This window comes from Parastagonospora nodorum (assembly GCF_000146915.1).
Source record: "Parastagonospora nodorum SN15 chromosome Unknown scaffold_20, whole genome shotgun sequence".
Classification (NCBI taxonomy): Eukaryota; Fungi; Ascomycota; class Dothideomycetes; order Pleosporales; family Phaeosphaeriaceae; genus Parastagonospora; species Parastagonospora nodorum.
The window spans coordinates 628,174-645,785 of NW_001884568.1; the positions used below are offsets into that span (position 1 = coordinate 628,174).

Consider the following 17,612-nt stretch of genomic DNA (forward strand, 5'->3'; position numbering starts at 1 on the left):
TCGGATTGCCCTAAGACGGAACGTTCTGGGCAGGTTAGGCTACAGCCACCAAAAGGATCTGTGCCAGCGCATCTGATGCCGGATCTTTTCGTATAAGCAACGGAGTATCACGCGAAGAGGATAATTACAGAAAACCAGCCATGGATCTGGATAGTCTATCGAGAACTCGGACAACGGAATCCAGTGATGTGGGTGTGTACGATACGCCTGCATCATCGGTGAACGGATCGGACGGCGAGGCGGAGGAGGAGAATGAGGAAGAACAAGAGGAAGAGGAAGAAGCAGAAGTACCCCTGGTAACTCTACATCAGAACGTTGGTTACAACGTAGACGCGGTATTTGAGTGTCCGCTCAAAGCATTAATCGAACATACCCTAGGTGATGCGCAGAGATCTGCTTCGCAGGGTTGTCCAGGATGTATACTCCGCATTGCCGCCAGTAGTGAGATACTCCCGGATCTGCCAGCCTCTGCGCAGATTCTATGCTCGCACAACTACATATTCTCGCCTTTCCGCGTCCAAGGTCATCGCATTGTAATGGCTAGCAACACACAGCGTACTGGCAAAGATCATATCATGAGTAACTTTTACGGTGACAAGATTGGTTGCAGATCAGATGTCGAGCGTGTTTTATCCTGCGATACTGCTTCAAGTGAAAGCTTGGAAACAGCAAAAGGGTGGATCAACAACTGTAACACCGAACATGACTGCATAAAGAAAGTAACGCCAAATTTACCGAGAAGGCTACTAGACGTACGCAACAATACCGTCAGACTCCACGAAACAACCCTCCATGATCGGGGAACTCGATATGCTTGCTTATCCCATTGCTGGGGCAAACCACCGAAACCGAACGATCCGTTCAAGACAGTCTTGCGAACTACTCCCGCAACTTTGTACGCCTTCCGCACTTCAATTCCCTGGAACGACCTCCCCCAGACATTCCAGGACGCCATAGCAGTCACACGTAAACTCGACATACCGTTCCTATGGATTGATTCACTGTGTATTATCCAAGACGAACCTGATAAGAAGGATTGGCATGAACAGTCTGCAAATATGGCGAACGTGTATCAAAATTCGTACCTTACGCTGGCAGCTACTTCGGCAAAGGATGCAGATGGCGGGATGTATACACAGCATGACGGGCCGAGGGTTCATCGTCCTAGTGCGCCAGTTGCTGTCGTTCAGTATGAAGACGGGGTTCAGCGTGAGATCTTCGCAAGGAGGAAGTTTGACCATGACTTAGGGTCTCTTCCATTGCTGAAACGTGGGTGGGTATACCAGGAGCGGCTTTTGTCTCCTCGAGTGCTACATTTTGCCGGCGAAGAACTCATTTGGGAATGTAACCAAGAAGTGGCTTGTGAGTGCGGTAGCGATGATTTGGAAAACGGCATTGTGGACCGGGTACGCATTCACGACGACGAATACGTTGTTGTTGGACCGAACAGTGGACATCCTACTCCACTGGATCTGTGGTACAAGATTGTCAGCGATTTCACATCTCTTTCTTTGACAAAGATTAGCGATGTATTTCCAGCGCTTTCTGGCATTGCCAAAGTGTTTGCTGAGAAGATTGGCGATGAATATGTTGCAGGGATGTGGAAGGGAAGGATTGTGTCAAACTTGCTTTGGTACTTCCAGGAGGTTCCTGAAGATGACGAGAATATACAAGAAGAACAGACCGAGGAAGAGGATGACAAGGCAGAAAAGACGGAAATTCAAGTGCAACCTTGGAGAGCACCCTCATGGTCTTGGGCTTCAGCCTCTTTCACTTCAAAAACGAGGTTCCTGCCTGTCACCAAGGAACTGGCAAACGTCAGAGATATCGTGTGCAAACCATCTGGAGCGGATCCTACCGGCGAGCTAGAAACTGCTCGTTTGACTCTCACAACAAAAGCTCTACCCGCCCATCTAGACTCAGCTGGCATGATATGCCTAGCTGATGCTCTAGAACTCCAAGAATTACCACGTTCATATTCGCATCATCAATTCACTCTGGAAACTGGGTACTTAAATCTCGACACCGCCGTTGCCATCGACATCTTGTTCGCGCAACTCACCACATGTACCGGAGAACAGAAAGTGCATCTACACAACGTCTACGCAGACATCCACATCACGCAGGAGGTACGATCATATCTGCTCTTAGCAAGGCGTGCAGACGGCTGGGTACGCGTCGGAATTGCAGCGATCGCCGAGTATGAACCAGACAAGACGGTCTTTGCTCGAGCCAAGCGTGAATATAGACAGGACATGTTAAAACACAAGACTCGAGAGGAGGTAGTAGCGATTGTAGAACAGCAAGCAGAGCGCAACCGTTCGGTATTTCGGATGTTCGATGAATCTGAGACGCAGGATTTGGTCGTGTGGTAAAATAAGCAACATTTTCTGATTATCTTCAACACTCATCGAATTGCGAAACTGTAACCGCGCGTGTAAACTACATTTGAACTAAATTTCGCAACCGCGCGTGTATAGAACATTCCGAAACGGCAGTATCGCTGTTTGAGGCACACCAATAATGTGACGATGATGTTTGGACAGCGCTAACTTACGCTTCAAGTCCGCCCCACATTGCACCTCCATCTCAACATTAGCAATGCTAACGATATACAATCAAACCCCGTACTCTTCATCTTCTCATCAGACCTCGCACTCAATCCGGCCTGTGAAAAGGGGCGATCCAAAACCCTGGGAATAGCCCGTTGGCGACGGACCCGATCAAGGCGCTGAGCATGGAGCTGAACGCTGAGGTGGAGGGAGAGAGGGTGCAGTCTGAAGTTATCGGGGAGGGATGCAGCAGAAGGCGCTGAACAGCGCCACACCGCCCCCACTAAGCTACCCCTCAGCGACATACGTCACCACCGTCGTCCTCTCACCATCCCATTTCGTACCAAACAGCAAGGGCGCCCATTTCCCAACCATGGCGCCGAAGAAATCCAAAGACACGACAGCCGGCGCGTCGTCTAGCAAACTCAAGCCCGCGACATCCATCAACGTCCGCCATATTTTGTGCGAGAAGCATAGTAAAAAGGAGGACGCGCTTAGGAGGCTCAGGGATGGAGAGAAGTTTGATGTGGTTGCGAGTGAGCTGAGTGAGGATAAGCGGAAACAAGGTATGTTGATTAATTACATATGTTTGGTTCATTATCGCATAGTGTTGAGCGTTGGATATTCGACTGTGGGAGGTCTGTTTTGTGGACGTTTCGCACTCGTCCATGCACTTACAAATTCACACTTCATATCTTAGAGCTGCATGTTTTCCTTTTCTACATTGCCGTTTATTGTTTGCCGTAGGCTAACCGATGCTTCTCTTACGCAGCTGGTAGTCTGGGCTGGAAACCACGCAACACTCTCCACGCAGATTTTGAGAAAGTCGCATATGAACTCGAACCTAGCACCACAAGCAATCCAAAGATTGGCGAGGTCAAGACAGAGCATGGATATCACATCATCATGGTCGAGGGCCGGAAATAAGAGAACTTGTAGGCGCCATTGTCAAACTAATCGCTGTGTACACCCCAAGATGCTTTACCACACCAATAAGTCCTGCATCTCCGAATCATTCAGCCGCTGAAATAGTGCACGCTTCCATTCAGCGCTTTCATCTGAAACTCTAGGTCTTTCGCATTTTCTTTTGTCCCCGATGATTTTACATCTTTCTTCACTTGTGAGACAAGCAAAGGACGATGAATCTGGCTCGTATGCAGCAATCGTAGCAAGGCCGACACGTCTCCAACCTTCTTCTCTCTCCTCCCGTCTTGCGAGCAGCATGAATGACAGGACCTCCTGCGTGACATGTACGGGCGCCGGCAGACCGGCTAAAAACATGCGACAGTCTCCCGAGCATTCTGCGATTTGAGCGAGGAGTATGTCAGGTTGATACTGCTCATCGAAGTCCAGGTAGCCGGTGCATAGTTCGGAAAGAATGTAAGAAGTCTCCTGGAAGACCGCCTGAGGTATCTTCAAGTCCCCACTAAAGAGATCGATAGTCCTGCTCCCAATCTCAAAGCGTGCACGCAACACCTTCGTCCTAAGCGTGAGCGTCGCAGACTCTAATTGCCCCGTCGGATCAGCACCAGCAGGCTGACAAGAAACATCCAGCACCTGGGCAATCTCCCGAGTCGTAGGCAAAACCCTGAAATCCGCAGGCCAATCCCTCGACACCCACGACCAACTCGGCGCTCTCCACGGCCTAACTTCACCCCTGTATATCTCACTCCCATCCACCTCTTGCCTATACCACAACATCTCCCTCACTAGCGTGCGTCTCCACATGCCCGCAACATACCCACCGCCACACCTCTCCGCAAACGCCTTCGCAATCCCCGACAACGCGGGCAACATGTCACTCGCAAACTTCAGCCTGAGACTCGTATACTCATCCACGATCTGGAACCAGAGATCTAGCGGCGCAGGATGCCGCCTGTGCGGCCCAATCAGCCCGAAGCTATTCGATAGCGAGATGCGTGCGTGCTCCATCCTGTCCTCGAGATTGTCTCCGCTGCACTCGCACGTCACGGCGTGCTGGCATTCCCATACGAGTTCTTCGTCGGCGAAGTGCAGGACGCGTGGGGAGAGGATGCGTTCTTGGTAGACCCATGCGCGGGTTAAGAGCGGGAGGCGGGACATTTTGTGGGTAAATTTGGGGCGCGCGGAGAGACAGCGGGTGGAGTTCGCGGAGTGTATTGTAAGCAAGGGGCTGGTGGAGCGGTGGGCAGGCGATGTGTGCATTTGCGTGTAACAGCCTCCGCCTGCGTTGGGTGAACTTGTTGCTGCGAGGGTGAGGTATGCGCCTTGGTAGATGTCGGCCATGGCGCTGGATTGCTGCTGCCAGTCTTTTGCGTCGTCTTGGATTATGCAGAGGGCGTCGATCCAGAGGAATGGTAGGGCGAGTTTGCGCGCGAAGGAGATGGCGTCTTGGAATGATGGGGGGATTGTGTCCCATGGTATGGTTTGGAGGAAAGCGGTGAAAGTCGCGGGAGTGGTTCGGAGCATCGTGGCAGGTGGTATGCCCCAACAATGTGATAGACATGCGTATTTAAGACCGTGGTCTAACGGTGTGGTCTCATGTAGTCGAACGTTGTTGTTGCGTATGTCTAACAGTCGGCGAGGCATGAATTCCGTCGCTGAAAATTGCATGCAATCATGCCCTTCATCACACTCACTTAACCACTTCTTCACAGTTTCCAAACTCTTCTTCGAATCCGTATTACATGGTACAACTTGCTCCACACACCCTAGTCCACCGATTCTATCCCCATAGAAATTGCAAATAAGTTGATGCTCGTCATCGTGCAGTTCCTCCTCACTAGCTAGCACAACGCGCTGCTCTTGAATGTAGAAAGGCAGAAATATATAGTTATGACTGCACTGTATCTCTGCGGAGGATAGTGCATCCGGGAAAATCCTAGTAATTGCTGCAGTGCGGAGGATGCATTGTGGGCAGCCTTTTCGTGCAGATTCGTGTGCATCAGCAAGAGTGTGCTTAGAGGTTGTTTTAAGCGGGCATTTGAATTGCGTGTTGACTTTGCAGTCGATGTGTGGATGTAAGATTATCGAAGGAACTTCGATTTCTTCCTCTTCTCCCCCCTCCCCCTGTTCTAAATTTTGTGCTAGATCGGTATCGGACATACCTGCATTGTGGTGGTGGTGATAGCTAGAGTTTCCGAAAATATAGTAGACTGTTGCCTAGATATGCAGGGACATCTGCATTGGTGCTCACTGCTTGATGTACTTGATGTGGGGGACAGCTTAGTTACCGCACGCCAAAGACAATCCCAGCGATCGACGGTAAATTCGGCAAGGTTCGGCAAGGTTCATCTCACGTTTCCGCCCACCGCTCTGTGAGGGACAAATACCCGTGGTCAACTCCACATCTTCAAGTGCATATGTCCTTGAATATTTGTTCAGTACTTGATAGTATGCACAGTTATAATCCTTGTCCTATCCTTCCTATCCCGTCCCATCATCATCACATTTGTTCATCTCAATGTACATGTCATCATCCGCGCACATCAGCCCCTTCCCATCCACCGCCCGTCAGAACATATCCCCACCCTCACGCTCCTCGGCGCCGGGGTCTTTGTAGCGCAAGAACAACACTGCTGGCGGAGTGCTTCTTCGCATCGTCTTTAAAATATACAAATGTTTGTGTTAAGTACCGTATGACCCAGTTCGCTTCTTTCATCCCACATCGCCATTAACATGCACAACGCCATTCGCCACTTCTTGCTTCATCACGATATCCATGAAACTCTTGCGCGGCTTTTGCTTTTGCTCCAATTTCGCATTGTCATCGATTTCGGCAAGGCGTATGCGTCTTCTGCTGCACTCCGGCTTGATATCTTTGAGTAGTGGCTGCAGACTCTCGACCTTCTCAACTTCCGCACGCATCAGGCTCTCCTCAATCCAGTAGAGACCGTCCATGGTGAGGAACTGATTCTTGGCTTCTTTGATGCTCTCCTGAATCTTGGCGTAATTGAAGTCGGGCGTGCCTTCCATGGGGAAGCGGAAGTCTTGGGCAAGCAGAGAAACGTCGTATTGGCGCAGGATGGCGTCCCGTTGCTTGTGCGTTACGGGTATGCGTGGCCAGTCGACGTACGGCGCATCGAGGTGTGCGAGATCGAGTTCGGGGAGGCCGAGGATGCCCACGAGTTGGAAAGAGCAGACGTAGGTCTTGTCGTGTGAGCCTACCGGCTCGTGAAGGTCCTTCGAGGTTGCGTAGAAGAGCGGGAGGAAGACTGCAGATATGCCGAGTTCTTCGCCAGAGAAGTGAAGCGGTCGATTGTGGCCCAACTCGCAGGCTCGTCGAAGGGCGCGTGGAAGCTTGGATAAACGATCTTGTCGAGCTGCGAGCATTTCTTGCCGTTTCGCTTCCTCCTCTGCCCGACGCTGTGCTTCTTCTTCCTCACGCTTACGTGCATTTTCAGCCTCTTCGGCTTGTCGCTGTGCTTCGCGTTGCGCTTCGGCCTCTGCTTCAGCCTTTCGTTTCGCCTCAGCCTCTTCCGCAGCTTTGCGAGCAGCCTCCTCCTCGTCCTTCTTCCGCTTCTCTTCTTGCGCTGCCGCCTCGGCCGCCCGCTTCCTAGCCTCCGTCTCGAGCCGCTGCTCTTCTTGACGGCGCTCGCGCACGGCTTCGGGGGTCGCGGTTCGTTCTGGAGGAGCAGGCGTAGATTTGGCCGAGACATTTGGCGTCTTCTTGATGCTGCGATCATCGGTCGAAGCATCAGACATCTTGCGCTTCCTGATTTTGTCGTCCAATGTCTTGTACTTGATCTTGTTCTTGACAATTTTCCGTTCGTCTGGAGAATCGATTTCCGGAGTGGGCTTCGCGCTAGCTGGCTTTTCTATGGGCTTCCGAACTTTAGTGGGAGGTTTTGCGTGGTCGTCTTCGCTTTCGTTAGACCGTGCACGCACTTTTCGCTTGGTAGTGTCATTGTCGTCCGACTGGGCTTTGAACGGTCGTTTGGCTGGCTTGTCTTCTTCGCCGAGGCTGAATGACCGTGGCTTCACCTTTCTCGTGGGAGGCCGCACATCTTCTTCGCTCTCTTCCTCTGATGACTCGTCGTCCACGACCCGTTTCCGCCTCTTGCCTTCTCGATTTGCCATTTCCTTTCCTGACATGAGGCGCCGCGACTTTTGCGGAGGATTGGGTACAGTTGATGACTTTGTGAGGTGGGCACGCTTCGTTTCCTGCCGGGGAGACGACGAGCGGTCCCGCTTCGGTAAGCTGTTGCGCTTCATGCGGATTGCTGAGAGGTTCGGCGGTTCCTTCTTAGGCCTGCGAGGACTCCTGTGCTGTCCTTTGTGCTCGTCGAACGCACGCTTGAGCACATCGCGCTCCAGTTCCCATCGGGGACCAGCCTTTTCCTCCGCGAGCTCATAGTACGTCTTGCCTTCTTTATTCCGCCGGGTTGGATCGAAGTTGTCCTGCTCCAAAAGAAGTTGAATGATCTTGAGATGGCCACGGCCGATGGCGACCGTCATGGGAGTTTCTGGATGCTTCGATGGATCGGGATCCGCTTTCAGGCCGCTCGCAAGCAGGATGCTGAGGATATCATAGTGTCCACCTCTTGCTGCCGCCACACCGCAGGTAATGTTCGGCTTGATGTTGCTGTTGATCAATTCTCCTACAGCCAAGATATCGCCGTCTCCGGCTTTTTCGATCAAAGTTTCCACGTTGTACTCATTGTACAGAAGCCTTGACGCAGTCTTTGCTTGCTTTCGCTCTGGCGGTTTGTCGTCTCTTGACGTGTTGGTTTCTCTTCGCATCGCTTCTCTCAGCACTTTCTCGATCTCTTCTGCGTCTTCATCCTCGTAGTCCATGACGTCAATTGCGCGCTGTCCTTTCTTATTCGAATGATGCGGGTTTACGCGGCCTTCGTTGAGCAGCAAGCGAACAACATCGAGGTGGCCGTTCTCCACGGCATCGATGAGTGGTGTGTCGCGGTCGTTGGATTCGCATGCGGTATTACAGCCTTTGCTAATGAGATAGCGGACGACATCTGCCCAGCCATGCAGAGACGCCTTCTGCAATGGCGCAATGCCTGCATAGTCGACCTGGTTGAGCTCGTCGGGTGACTCTTCATACGCCTCCTTGACCGCGTCCAGGTCGCCCTTTTCGCTTTCTCGTGCTAGACGAGTGGCACCGAACCTGTCAGTCTTGCTCTTGGGCATGGTCCGGGCGGGTGAGGTGAGGGCGCGGTGTGAGGAGCGTTTGACGCGATTGTGTTGCTGCAAATTTGGCGTGTGTGCGGGCGCAGAATCGGAGTCGTCTGAACTATCGTCCTCGGGCAAACGCGTGGGCTCGATTGACATGGCAAGGCTAGTGGTTTCCCTGCGTTTGCGGCTGGCGACCCCTGTTGCCGTGGACTGTGTCGACTGTGAACGCTTGTGGGGGCGCCCGAGTCCTGGGGTTGCGGGGGATCCAGGCTGGCGCGATTCTTTCAGACCCTCGGTCCTCGCCTTTTGTCGCGGCGGCTCAATTGACTTGGGGAAGGAGTCATCGCGCAGCTTGCGCTTGCGGCTTTCGGCGGTCGAAGCACTGCGGCCACGCGACGCGTTCTGGGTGGGCGACAGATTGGCGTGGACGGGCGATTTGGTCGAGTCGGTCGGGCTGGTGTCTTTGGTGTGCCGCGACGTGGTGCGGCTGCTGGGAGACGTGGGCGGGCTCTTCGCATCGCGCTCGGAGCCGTGCTTGGCGCCGTTGAGCTTGAGCTCCTTGCCATTGCTGGAGAGTCGCTGGCCGTTGCTCAGCGGCGTCGGGGCGCGGGATTCTTCTTTGATGGAGCGTAGCCGGGCATCGTCGTCGTCGTCGATGCGCTCCTTCTTGATCATCTTCTTCTCGGGCGAGAGCACGACCGTCTCGGCCTCGGACTCGTTCTGTGCATCGTCATGGTCACGGTCGTGGTCGTGGTCGCCGTTGGACGGCAGCGGGCGGTTCTCCTTGGACGACGGCGAGGCAGCCTCGGAGGACGACAGCTTGGGCACGTCTCGCTCTGGAGTGCCGCGGGGACGGTCGCCGAGGGCTGCAGCGGGGGCAGAGGGTGCGTTTAATGCAGCATCGCCATTACTGGTCATCACGCAGGTAGGGGACAGGACGCTGGGGATCCTGCCTCATGCTGGCTCGAAGCGCAAGGGACGGCAAGGTGGGCGGTAACAGCAGGCGCTTGGGCGGCGGGCACGCAAAGGGACGCGGGTCAGTCGCTCAGGGCCGCAGCGACGCCAGTCAGAGGGCAGCGGCGGGTGGTTGGCGCGGTGGGACGAGATGGGCGGTGGGAGTGTTGTGAAGGGCAGATGCAGAGGTGCAGGCAGAGGGCTGGCCGAGCGAAGCGACACGGAGAGAGGCTTGACAAGGCCATGCACGCAGTCATGGGCGCCGCGAGCTTACTGGTGGAGCCCTCCTGAAGGACGGGCTAGCTGCTTTCATAACAACACCACGCCGTTGTGCTTCTGTCGCTCCATCATGGCGGCCGCGGCTGGCGGCGACGCAGCAGCAGCAGCGCGTGGGTAGTCCAGACGGCGGGTCATGACGCGCGCGTCTCAGTGAAATTCATCTGCTTCTCGCACGCTGCCATGTCTCGCGTGCACTGCCTTCTGTGGCTTCAGCAGCCCCGAAGCAGCATCGCGACCCACGCGAATTGTGCCGCTAAACCGCAGCGATCGCCGGCTAATTAGCAGAGTTAGTGGTGAAAGCACAAACATGGGCCAAACTCTAATTCGCATTATTGGCGCACTCCGCCCGCATCATTTCCTCGTCACTGTGCTGTGCCCGCCAAGTGCCTCGCGCAGTGCACACTTCTCTCTCATCACCACCATGTCACGCCCAGCACCGCCAGCCAGCAGCCTCGAGCACCCGGCGAACACACCCGCCGTGCTGCTGCGCGTCTTCTATCTGGCTGCCTCTCTTCTTGTAGCCGCACACTGCCCAGCCCGCGATAGCCCCCACTAATCTGCCCTGCCCATAGATTCTGGCCATCCAGCTTGTTCCTGCCCTGCGCCGCCGCTTTCTTGTATACGGCTCTCGTACCACTCCAACGGGCAAAAGCGCCCCGAGCGAGGAGCCCGCGCAGAAGACGGCCCTCGACACGCTCCTCGACGACTTCGCCGCCATCCAGGTCCCCCACAACTACTTCACCCACTTCTACATCACCTCGGTCATCTCCTCGCTCTTCTGGGGCCTATGGCTGCGCGTGTGGACCACGCCCGGCCAGCTGCAGGTCGTGTGGATGCTCATGCTGCTGCAGGGCGTGCGCAGGCTGCTCGAGTCCGACGCCTACACGTCCAAAAGCAAGAGCAGGATGTGGTTCGTCCATTGGCTGCTGGGCATTGCTTTTTACCTCGCCATGAACGTCTCCATATGGATCGAGGGCGCCCATCAGGGTCCGAGACACTGGTCCACCACCATGCTCGTGCCTGCCGTCCTGACTGCGCACGTGTTTCAGCACAGCTTCCACGCCTACCTCTATCGCTTGCGCAGCGAGAAGAAGGGCTACCAGCTGCCATCACACCCCATCTTTACTAATCTGCTGTGTCCACACTACACGTGCGAAGTTCTCATCTACACATTTCTGTCGTTCCTCGCTGCGCCCGACGGCCGCTGGGTGAGCTGGACTATGGTGTGCGGCACCATCTTCGTGGCCTCAAACCTGGGTGTGACCGCCTGGGGTACCAAGGAGTGGTATGCCGAGAAGTTTGGCCAGGACAAGGTAGGTCACCGCAAGAGGATGGTGCCATGGATATGGTAGGACACATTATGATTAGCTACAAGCTACAAGCTTCGATCAGCGACACGCTTTGACCAGCAAATGTACGCTTCGATCAGCAAAATTGCACTTCGATCAGTTATGCGCTTCGATCAGCTGTACGCTCCGATCAGCAGAATTAACATTTTTAGAATTACGTACCAAGATAATCCTAATCGTAGTCCTTATTTCTATCGCCCGCGGATTGTCTCGTTCATCTCTCCTATTCCCACGTTGGGCATGCCAAGCTTATTCAACTCACGTGCCAGCCCAAACAACTTCTCTCCCACGCATCCTTCCATCTTAATTTGCACACACTGGAAGGCAGCATCGCCACGTCAAGATCATGAGAACCACAAACACCAATCATCTGCGCCGCAACAACAGTTTCCGCCCCCAAATTCCCCCCAAATTCCAACCATTCACATCATTCAGACCCAATAGGGCTGACCACTACACAGCCCGCCTAAAGCCGCATCAGCCCCTAAAGCTAGGATTATTGCTCTCAGGCGTCCCTCCCGCGTACTAATAAGCTTATCTCGATCCTTCCCGCCCGCGATTTCCAGACTGTTCCCTTGGAGCCTGCAGATATGGTGTATCTCGCGAAGATTTTCTGTCGGTGGCTTGCTTGGGTTACTGTGTGAATCTATCGCGCGTTTTTTTCATGACCCTCAGGTTATCAATCTCAAATATTTCAGAGTGCGGTCGTTTTTCTGACTTTCTCTTGAAGCGCGCCGTCGATTTGCTCGCCATTGACTCGCTCCTCTATTTGTTGCGCTAGTACTCAACTTGCTGCATCAATCAGGGAGAAGGTAGAGCAGAGCAGCTCCTCCCCAGTCCCGTGAATTTTGGTCCTGCGCATTGCTGCTCTGATGGAAGTTGTGGACTCAGAGACAACGCGCTGTCCCGTGTAGATGAGCGAAAGTGTCGATCGCAACGTTGCCGTTCAGACTACCACCTGCTCTTCTATCACTTCTATCTCGTTGATGGATATCCCGTCCTCTTCTTCATCGTGCGTGGAAATAATAGACCTGCTCACCTTCCCAAGCCATACTCGCGGTACAACAACACGCTACTCCTTCTCGCGAGACCCTGGCCATTTATCTCTCTTTCTCAACGCCGCCTCACTCCATCCACCGTTCGCTCAGTACATCCTTGCATCGCCAGCAAGAAAGATAGGAACAGCATACTACCCCGGACTCAATCTCTGGGCGGTGGTTTGCTTTTTTCTTCTGGCCCCCAGATTATTCTACTGTGCTTGCATTGGTAGGGCTGGGGTTCACATAGCCTACGGAACGCCGTCTCCGCCCCCAATGCTACCTGTTGTATGCTAAGAATACCTTGGGGCTTACCTCCCGCGTCTTAAAAGCTTATCTTTCTACCCGCGATTTTTGAGGTCTGCGTTTTCTTCGTGTTTGTTCGCTATTTTGTCGTCGTGTCACCAGACTGAGCACTTGACTTTCCACTCAACCTGAGTTTCAGCACATCTTCACTCGCTTGCCATGTCAGACTGTACCCTCTCCCCCTCCGCCTCGGCATTCAGCTCCATACTTAGCGCCTTCATCGGGTCCGTCGCGAACGGGCTGTTCTCCGGGTTTTGGATCGCGTTTTTCACCGGCTGGATCTCGTGGCTTGCGTTTATCCGCATCCTAGCTGCTGGGTTTTACGAGTTATGGCTCAGTGTGAAAGCCGGCACAAACCCGAACATCTCAAAAGCTGATATTGAATATGAGAGCATTGGTATGCTTCCGTTGAACCAAGCTGCGAAAAAAGGTCTGAATACCGTCAACGAAGATGATGCAGAAGGACAATTCGACAACACCAGCACTCCTACTCACCAATTCAAGCCCTCCATTATCATGCCCAAAACCCCCGAACGCACCGTCCACGCATTCGGCTGGCTCGGCTGGATCTGGTCCGCCGTGTACACGCCCATCTCCCACTCAATCTGGCTCTCCATCCACATCTCCTCTCCCCACGGCCCGATCCTCCTCGTGCGCGCCCTCGCAATCGGCGTCTCCGCCCTATCTCTCACATTCGACACCAAAGCGCGCTATGGCGCGAGACTCGGTCGCGGATCTCTCTACCTCCTCTTCAACCTCTGGAATTCCTTCGCATGCATCCTCCTCGGCGTCGAAGCCACCATCCTACTTATCCGCGGCGCGCTGAATGTCTCGTTCACGCCCATCCCTCTCCTCGTCGCATACCCCGTGTTCAGCATCATTTGGGCGGTAGTTAGTTGGAAGTTCCTGCCGCCGATTGATGCGGCGCGGCCTGGGATGAATACATTTGCGGATGTGGCGATGGGATGCTTCGCGGGGGTGTTTTGCGCGGCGCCGGCGTTTGCGTTGTATATGAAAGCGAATTTTGACAAGGACGTGGCGGAGATGGGGTTTGAAACGGGTGAGGCGACAGGCGGAGTGGGGTTGGGAGAGTTCTTGAGCTGTGGGGGAGTATCGGTGCTGCAGAAGTTTGCGGCGATTATGCCGTAGGTGAGGGGGAAGGGTGGGAGGGGGGTTGTAGGGGACTTGAAGATGTTGGCTTCAAGGTCAACTTGTAGATATTTATTCTAGATATGAACGCAAATTAGGGGTATCATCAGAGAACGAGCTACACAAATTCTAGACATCAGTCGTCTTTTTAAGTTGTGTGCCGTTGGCATTGCTGGCTGTTTGCGGGTAAAATCATCCACCGCGTCGCTGACAAGAAGGAAATCTCCAAGACAGAGACAATGTGCTTTCCAAGGTTTTGTTGAAGGGTCACATGCCCTGATTGTTCACCCATCTTGGCGACCAAAAGTCTACTTAAGACCCGCCCCCATCTCATGAGCTTTCTCCACACGTTCTCCCACTTCAACAATTTTGTGTATTCGAGGCTCGAGGACTAATGTGTTGTCATCGCTTTGAGGGCATAGTCTATAACCGGCAGAAGCGAAGATGTTTAGATGTTCCCCTCTGAGTATTTGTTGTACCCAGGATAATTGATGTTGTGAGTCTTGTGATTCAGCTTGTGTAGCCTTAATTCATCTCGAGATGTATTTGCTTGTGATACGCCGTTCCTCAGCGCAAACGATACTTTCGACGTCATCCATGTGATTGTAGATCCCAAGAGCCCCGCGTAATATGGTTATTGAAAACAATTTGGAGCCACATACCATTTGCTTCCTGCTTGCCTTCCCTGGCGCTCCCCCCGCCAATGCGTTCCTCGTAAACACGCATGTGCAGATGTTGACCGGTGCCCGCACGCATTCCCATCGCTTAGCTGTGTATGGTGCACCGGCAGCTTTGTCATTGGCGCGTGGCGTATCGAATCCGGAGGCTTGCAGCGAGTCGTGCATGAGCTGAACTTTTTGTTTTCGTTGAATGGGCAGGTGGAAAAGAGGGGTTGATAAGAGGAGGCTGAGAGACGCGAATGTTATGGAGTGTTTTTTATCAATTCTGTCTGTAAATTGGTTCTTTGATCGAAAGCCAGAGGGTTGTTTCCAACAATGTCTGCGGCATATTCGTCAGGGTCATGTATGATGGGAGTTTGTAGATATATTCTCGAGTTGCGTTAGACGCTGACTATACACCAGCTTTAGTTAGTACAGCTTCGTCCTCGGAGGAAAGAGTAGATTCAGCACTCGTTGAGTTGAAAGCAAAAATCGGTGTGAACAACGGCATACCTACTTATGCAGACATCTCCAGCTTTATCACTTCCTTCGATGGATTCTTTCGAGAGAAGCTTACGGTCGCACGCGATCTTCAACAATCAAGCGACCCGGGATCGATGAGCAAACCAACCCGACGAGGCCAGGGCCGCCGACGACCAAAAGATCCGAGAGCAAGGAGCAAACAAACTCAGCAAGATGAGGACTACTTGCATCACATCGGTCCACTCAATACTCTCTTCATGAGTACAATTGATTCCATGGACAAAGGGCTTAGCATCATACTACGCGGGCTCAACTCGCATCTCAATTCTACAGACCTTGCCTTGTTGGTCAACGGAAATCCCCCTGTTGGGAAAAACCTGGTTGACCAGGCTGTGGACCGCACACTTGTGAAGACTCTCGCAGCTTTGTTGGATCTTGGAGCAGATCCGTCCTGCCTGCTTGTGATTAAAAGATCAAATGTTGAGCTGCGTCCAAAACAATTGTGGAGGTATCGAGCTTTCTCACAGGGACAACGAATTTCTGAATTGGTCGATCTCCGAGCCACACTGATCGATTCGGAGAGACTGCCAATCTCCGCCAATACCCTGTTTGGCGATACCCGATCTGGCGATCAAAAGATTGTTGCCGAGAACATTGCAAAGGAAGACTGGACCCGCTACATAACAGCAACAACCGCGGTCATACGGGTGTCATCTACCAATGTAAGACTTGGCTATTTCCCTGGACACACAAGCTGACGGACTCTAGGGACTTGTCATAGGGGTATAATCACCGAGATCCATCTACGGTTAGCCTGTCTGACGTGTACAGGCAATTGTCGACGCTGCTTTGCCCCAATTCTCAAAATCTTTCGAAGAGTCATTTCATTTGTCAAAGCTGGAACCTGGTAATCTAAATTTGACCTTTCGAGAGGTTGGATTCTGGGAGCACGGTACGGAAGCCAATGATGGTACTGAAGCCGTGGCCAGTACAAATGCCAAAGACTTGGATCTCACGGTAGTTGTAGTACGTTTATCCTTCTCTTGTCAAAGACGCCGCTCACCTGGCTAGTTTCCCTGCTTACAGCTCGTGGATCATTCCGAGTTTGAATGGGACCGAGGGTCGTACAAAGAACTTCGAAGATCTCTGAGCACGAAAATTGAAGGATCGAACGCCGCTGGGTGCAAAGTACATACTGCGCGGACCCTGGACGAAGCTTACTATCCCGGACTTAGCGAGGCAGCTTTAAGAGAGCGAAATGATGACCAAGTTGTGTCTGAACCGCGCCAAACCCGCAAAAAAGTGAAGGGATTTCCTATACTCATCGTACCGCAACTATGGCTTTGGAAATTGGATAACACTATCATTTCCGCTTACGAATACGAAGAGGATGCAGTTCATACCAATGAGCTAGAAGTGGAAAAAGACAAGTATCTTCAGATGGGAATTTTCATGGCAAATCGGGTTAAGCAATTCGGACACGACCGGTACTTTCGCTCATTTGAATCTCGCTCAACACTAGACGTATTCGAACAGCGCGTTGTCTCTGTTTTGACAGATGTCATGACTTACACCAAAGAAACCATGCGCAAGGACATAAAGTATAAAACCGAGGTAGACCTCCTCTACCGTCTCTCGGATTGTCGGAGTGAGTTAGCTATGATACAGCACATCCTAGCGCAACAGAAAGATATCATGCAAAAACTGTTGAAAAAACGGGACGAATCTCAATATAGAAGCGAAGCCACTTTCTCACATTCGTGGGCCGACGTCCAGAGGGCGCTAAAAAGTCTCGACGAATACCAGACAAGAACAGAGAAGATCGACGGTGACGCTGAACGCATAGAGAAAACCTGCCAGGATTTACTCAATCTAAAGCGAACATTTGCCAGCGTCGAGGACTCACACGCTGGCGTGCTCATTAGCACTGCCGCTATTGGGTTCGCAGTCGTAACAATTTTCTTTACGCCATTGGCATTTCTCACTGCGCTGTTTGCGTTGAACATGAACTCCTTTGACCGGCTCCGTGTTGGGAACAGCGGCGGTGATAGTACCTCTAAGAAGGACTTGGCTTATCATGGGGGGAAGATGGCGGGTATATTTGGTGAGTATCCCACTGCGAGCTTCCGTACACTGCGACCTCTAACGATCTTAAAGTCGGCACAGAATTTCTGACCTTTCTAATTACGGGTGTGCTTGTGGTTTTGTCGCTAAAACGTTTTGACATCATGTTTGGCGGCCGCGCAGAGGATGGAAAGGAAGAGACACCAATGGCGAGGTGGAAGAAGGACTCAATGGTGAAGTTCAAGAGAAGGCTGCTAGGAGAGGAACCAAATATCAAAACGACCGAGCTAGACAAGACTGGGAAGACCAAGGAAGTGCGAGGTAAAGGGGTACACGTTGAACCAAGCGAGACAGCGAAGAGATACACACCAGCGCTGGCGACCACAAAGCCCAACGAGGGTAGTTCTCGCTAGACACCCTGCGCAAGACGTTCGGAAACCCCGCATATGCCGAAGCAAAAGCCCAGAAATCCCGGGCGGGAAGGAACAAGATTTATTTTCAGTGTATAGGAGAAGCTTCGAGGTGGAATTGGAAGTTGGCGTTTGGGATAAGGAGTAGCTAACACGCAACCCAATAAGCTCTGCAGTCACTCAACTTACCGTTTTCAAGGTAGCTTTTTATTACGTACAATTTCTAATTGAGCAGAATTCTTTTATCGATCCAAAACCG

The 17,612-nt window shown here is 52.7% G+C and overlaps 6 protein-coding genes across 6 annotated transcripts; 4 read left to right on the plus strand and 2 right to left on the minus strand.

The window, feature by feature from the left end:
* Positions 1-1,058: 1,058 nt before the first annotated feature.
* Positions 1,059-3,479, plus strand: SNOG_11889 (hypothetical protein; the record flags this gene model as incomplete). Its single annotated transcript, XM_001802073.1, has 3 exons — positions 1,059-2,366; positions 2,803-3,118; positions 3,325-3,479. The coding sequence occupies 3 exons, from the start codon at positions 1,059-1,061 to the stop codon at positions 3,477-3,479; spliced, it is 1,779 nt and encodes a 592-aa protein (XP_001802125.1).
* An 89-nt stretch (positions 3,480-3,568) lies between these two features.
* SNOG_11890 (hypothetical protein) lies at positions 3,569-5,000 on the minus strand (the record flags this gene model as incomplete). The annotated part of the gene is made up of 2 exons (XM_001802074.1): positions 3,569-3,618; positions 3,671-5,000. 2 exons carry the CDS (start codon positions 4,998-5,000, stop codon positions 3,569-3,571), a joined length of 1,380 nt encoding a protein of 459 aa, XP_001802126.1.
* A 1,188-nt stretch (positions 5,001-6,188) lies between these two features.
* Positions 6,189-9,581, minus strand: SNOG_11891 (hypothetical protein; the record flags this gene model as incomplete). Its single annotated transcript, XM_001802075.1, has 1 exon — positions 6,189-9,581. The coding sequence occupies one exon, from the start codon at positions 9,579-9,581 to the stop codon at positions 6,189-6,191; it is 3,393 nt and encodes a 1,130-aa protein (XP_001802127.1).
* Positions 9,582-10,203: 622 nt separating this feature from the next.
* On the plus strand, positions 10,204-11,248 carry SNOG_11892 (hypothetical protein; the record flags this gene model as incomplete). Its single annotated transcript, XM_001802076.1, has 2 exons — positions 10,204-10,413; positions 10,469-11,248. 2 exons carry the CDS (start codon positions 10,204-10,206, stop codon positions 11,246-11,248), a joined length of 990 nt encoding a protein of 329 aa, XP_001802128.1.
* Positions 11,249-12,747: 1,499 nt separating this feature from the next.
* Positions 12,748-13,737, plus strand: SNOG_11893 (hypothetical protein; the record flags this gene model as incomplete). Its single annotated transcript, XM_001802077.1, has 1 exon — positions 12,748-13,737. The coding sequence occupies one exon, from the start codon at positions 12,748-12,750 to the stop codon at positions 13,735-13,737; it is 990 nt and encodes a 329-aa protein (XP_001802129.1).
* Positions 13,738-14,732: 995 nt separating this feature from the next.
* Positions 14,733-17,356, plus strand: SNOG_11894 (hypothetical protein; the record flags this gene model as incomplete). The annotated part of the gene is made up of 6 exons (XM_001802078.1): positions 14,733-14,760; positions 14,826-15,601; positions 15,711-15,905; positions 15,966-16,527; positions 16,558-16,983; positions 17,037-17,356. 6 exons carry the CDS (start codon positions 14,733-14,735, stop codon positions 17,354-17,356), a joined length of 2,307 nt encoding a protein of 768 aa, XP_001802130.1.
* Positions 17,357-17,612: the final 256 nt, after the last annotated feature.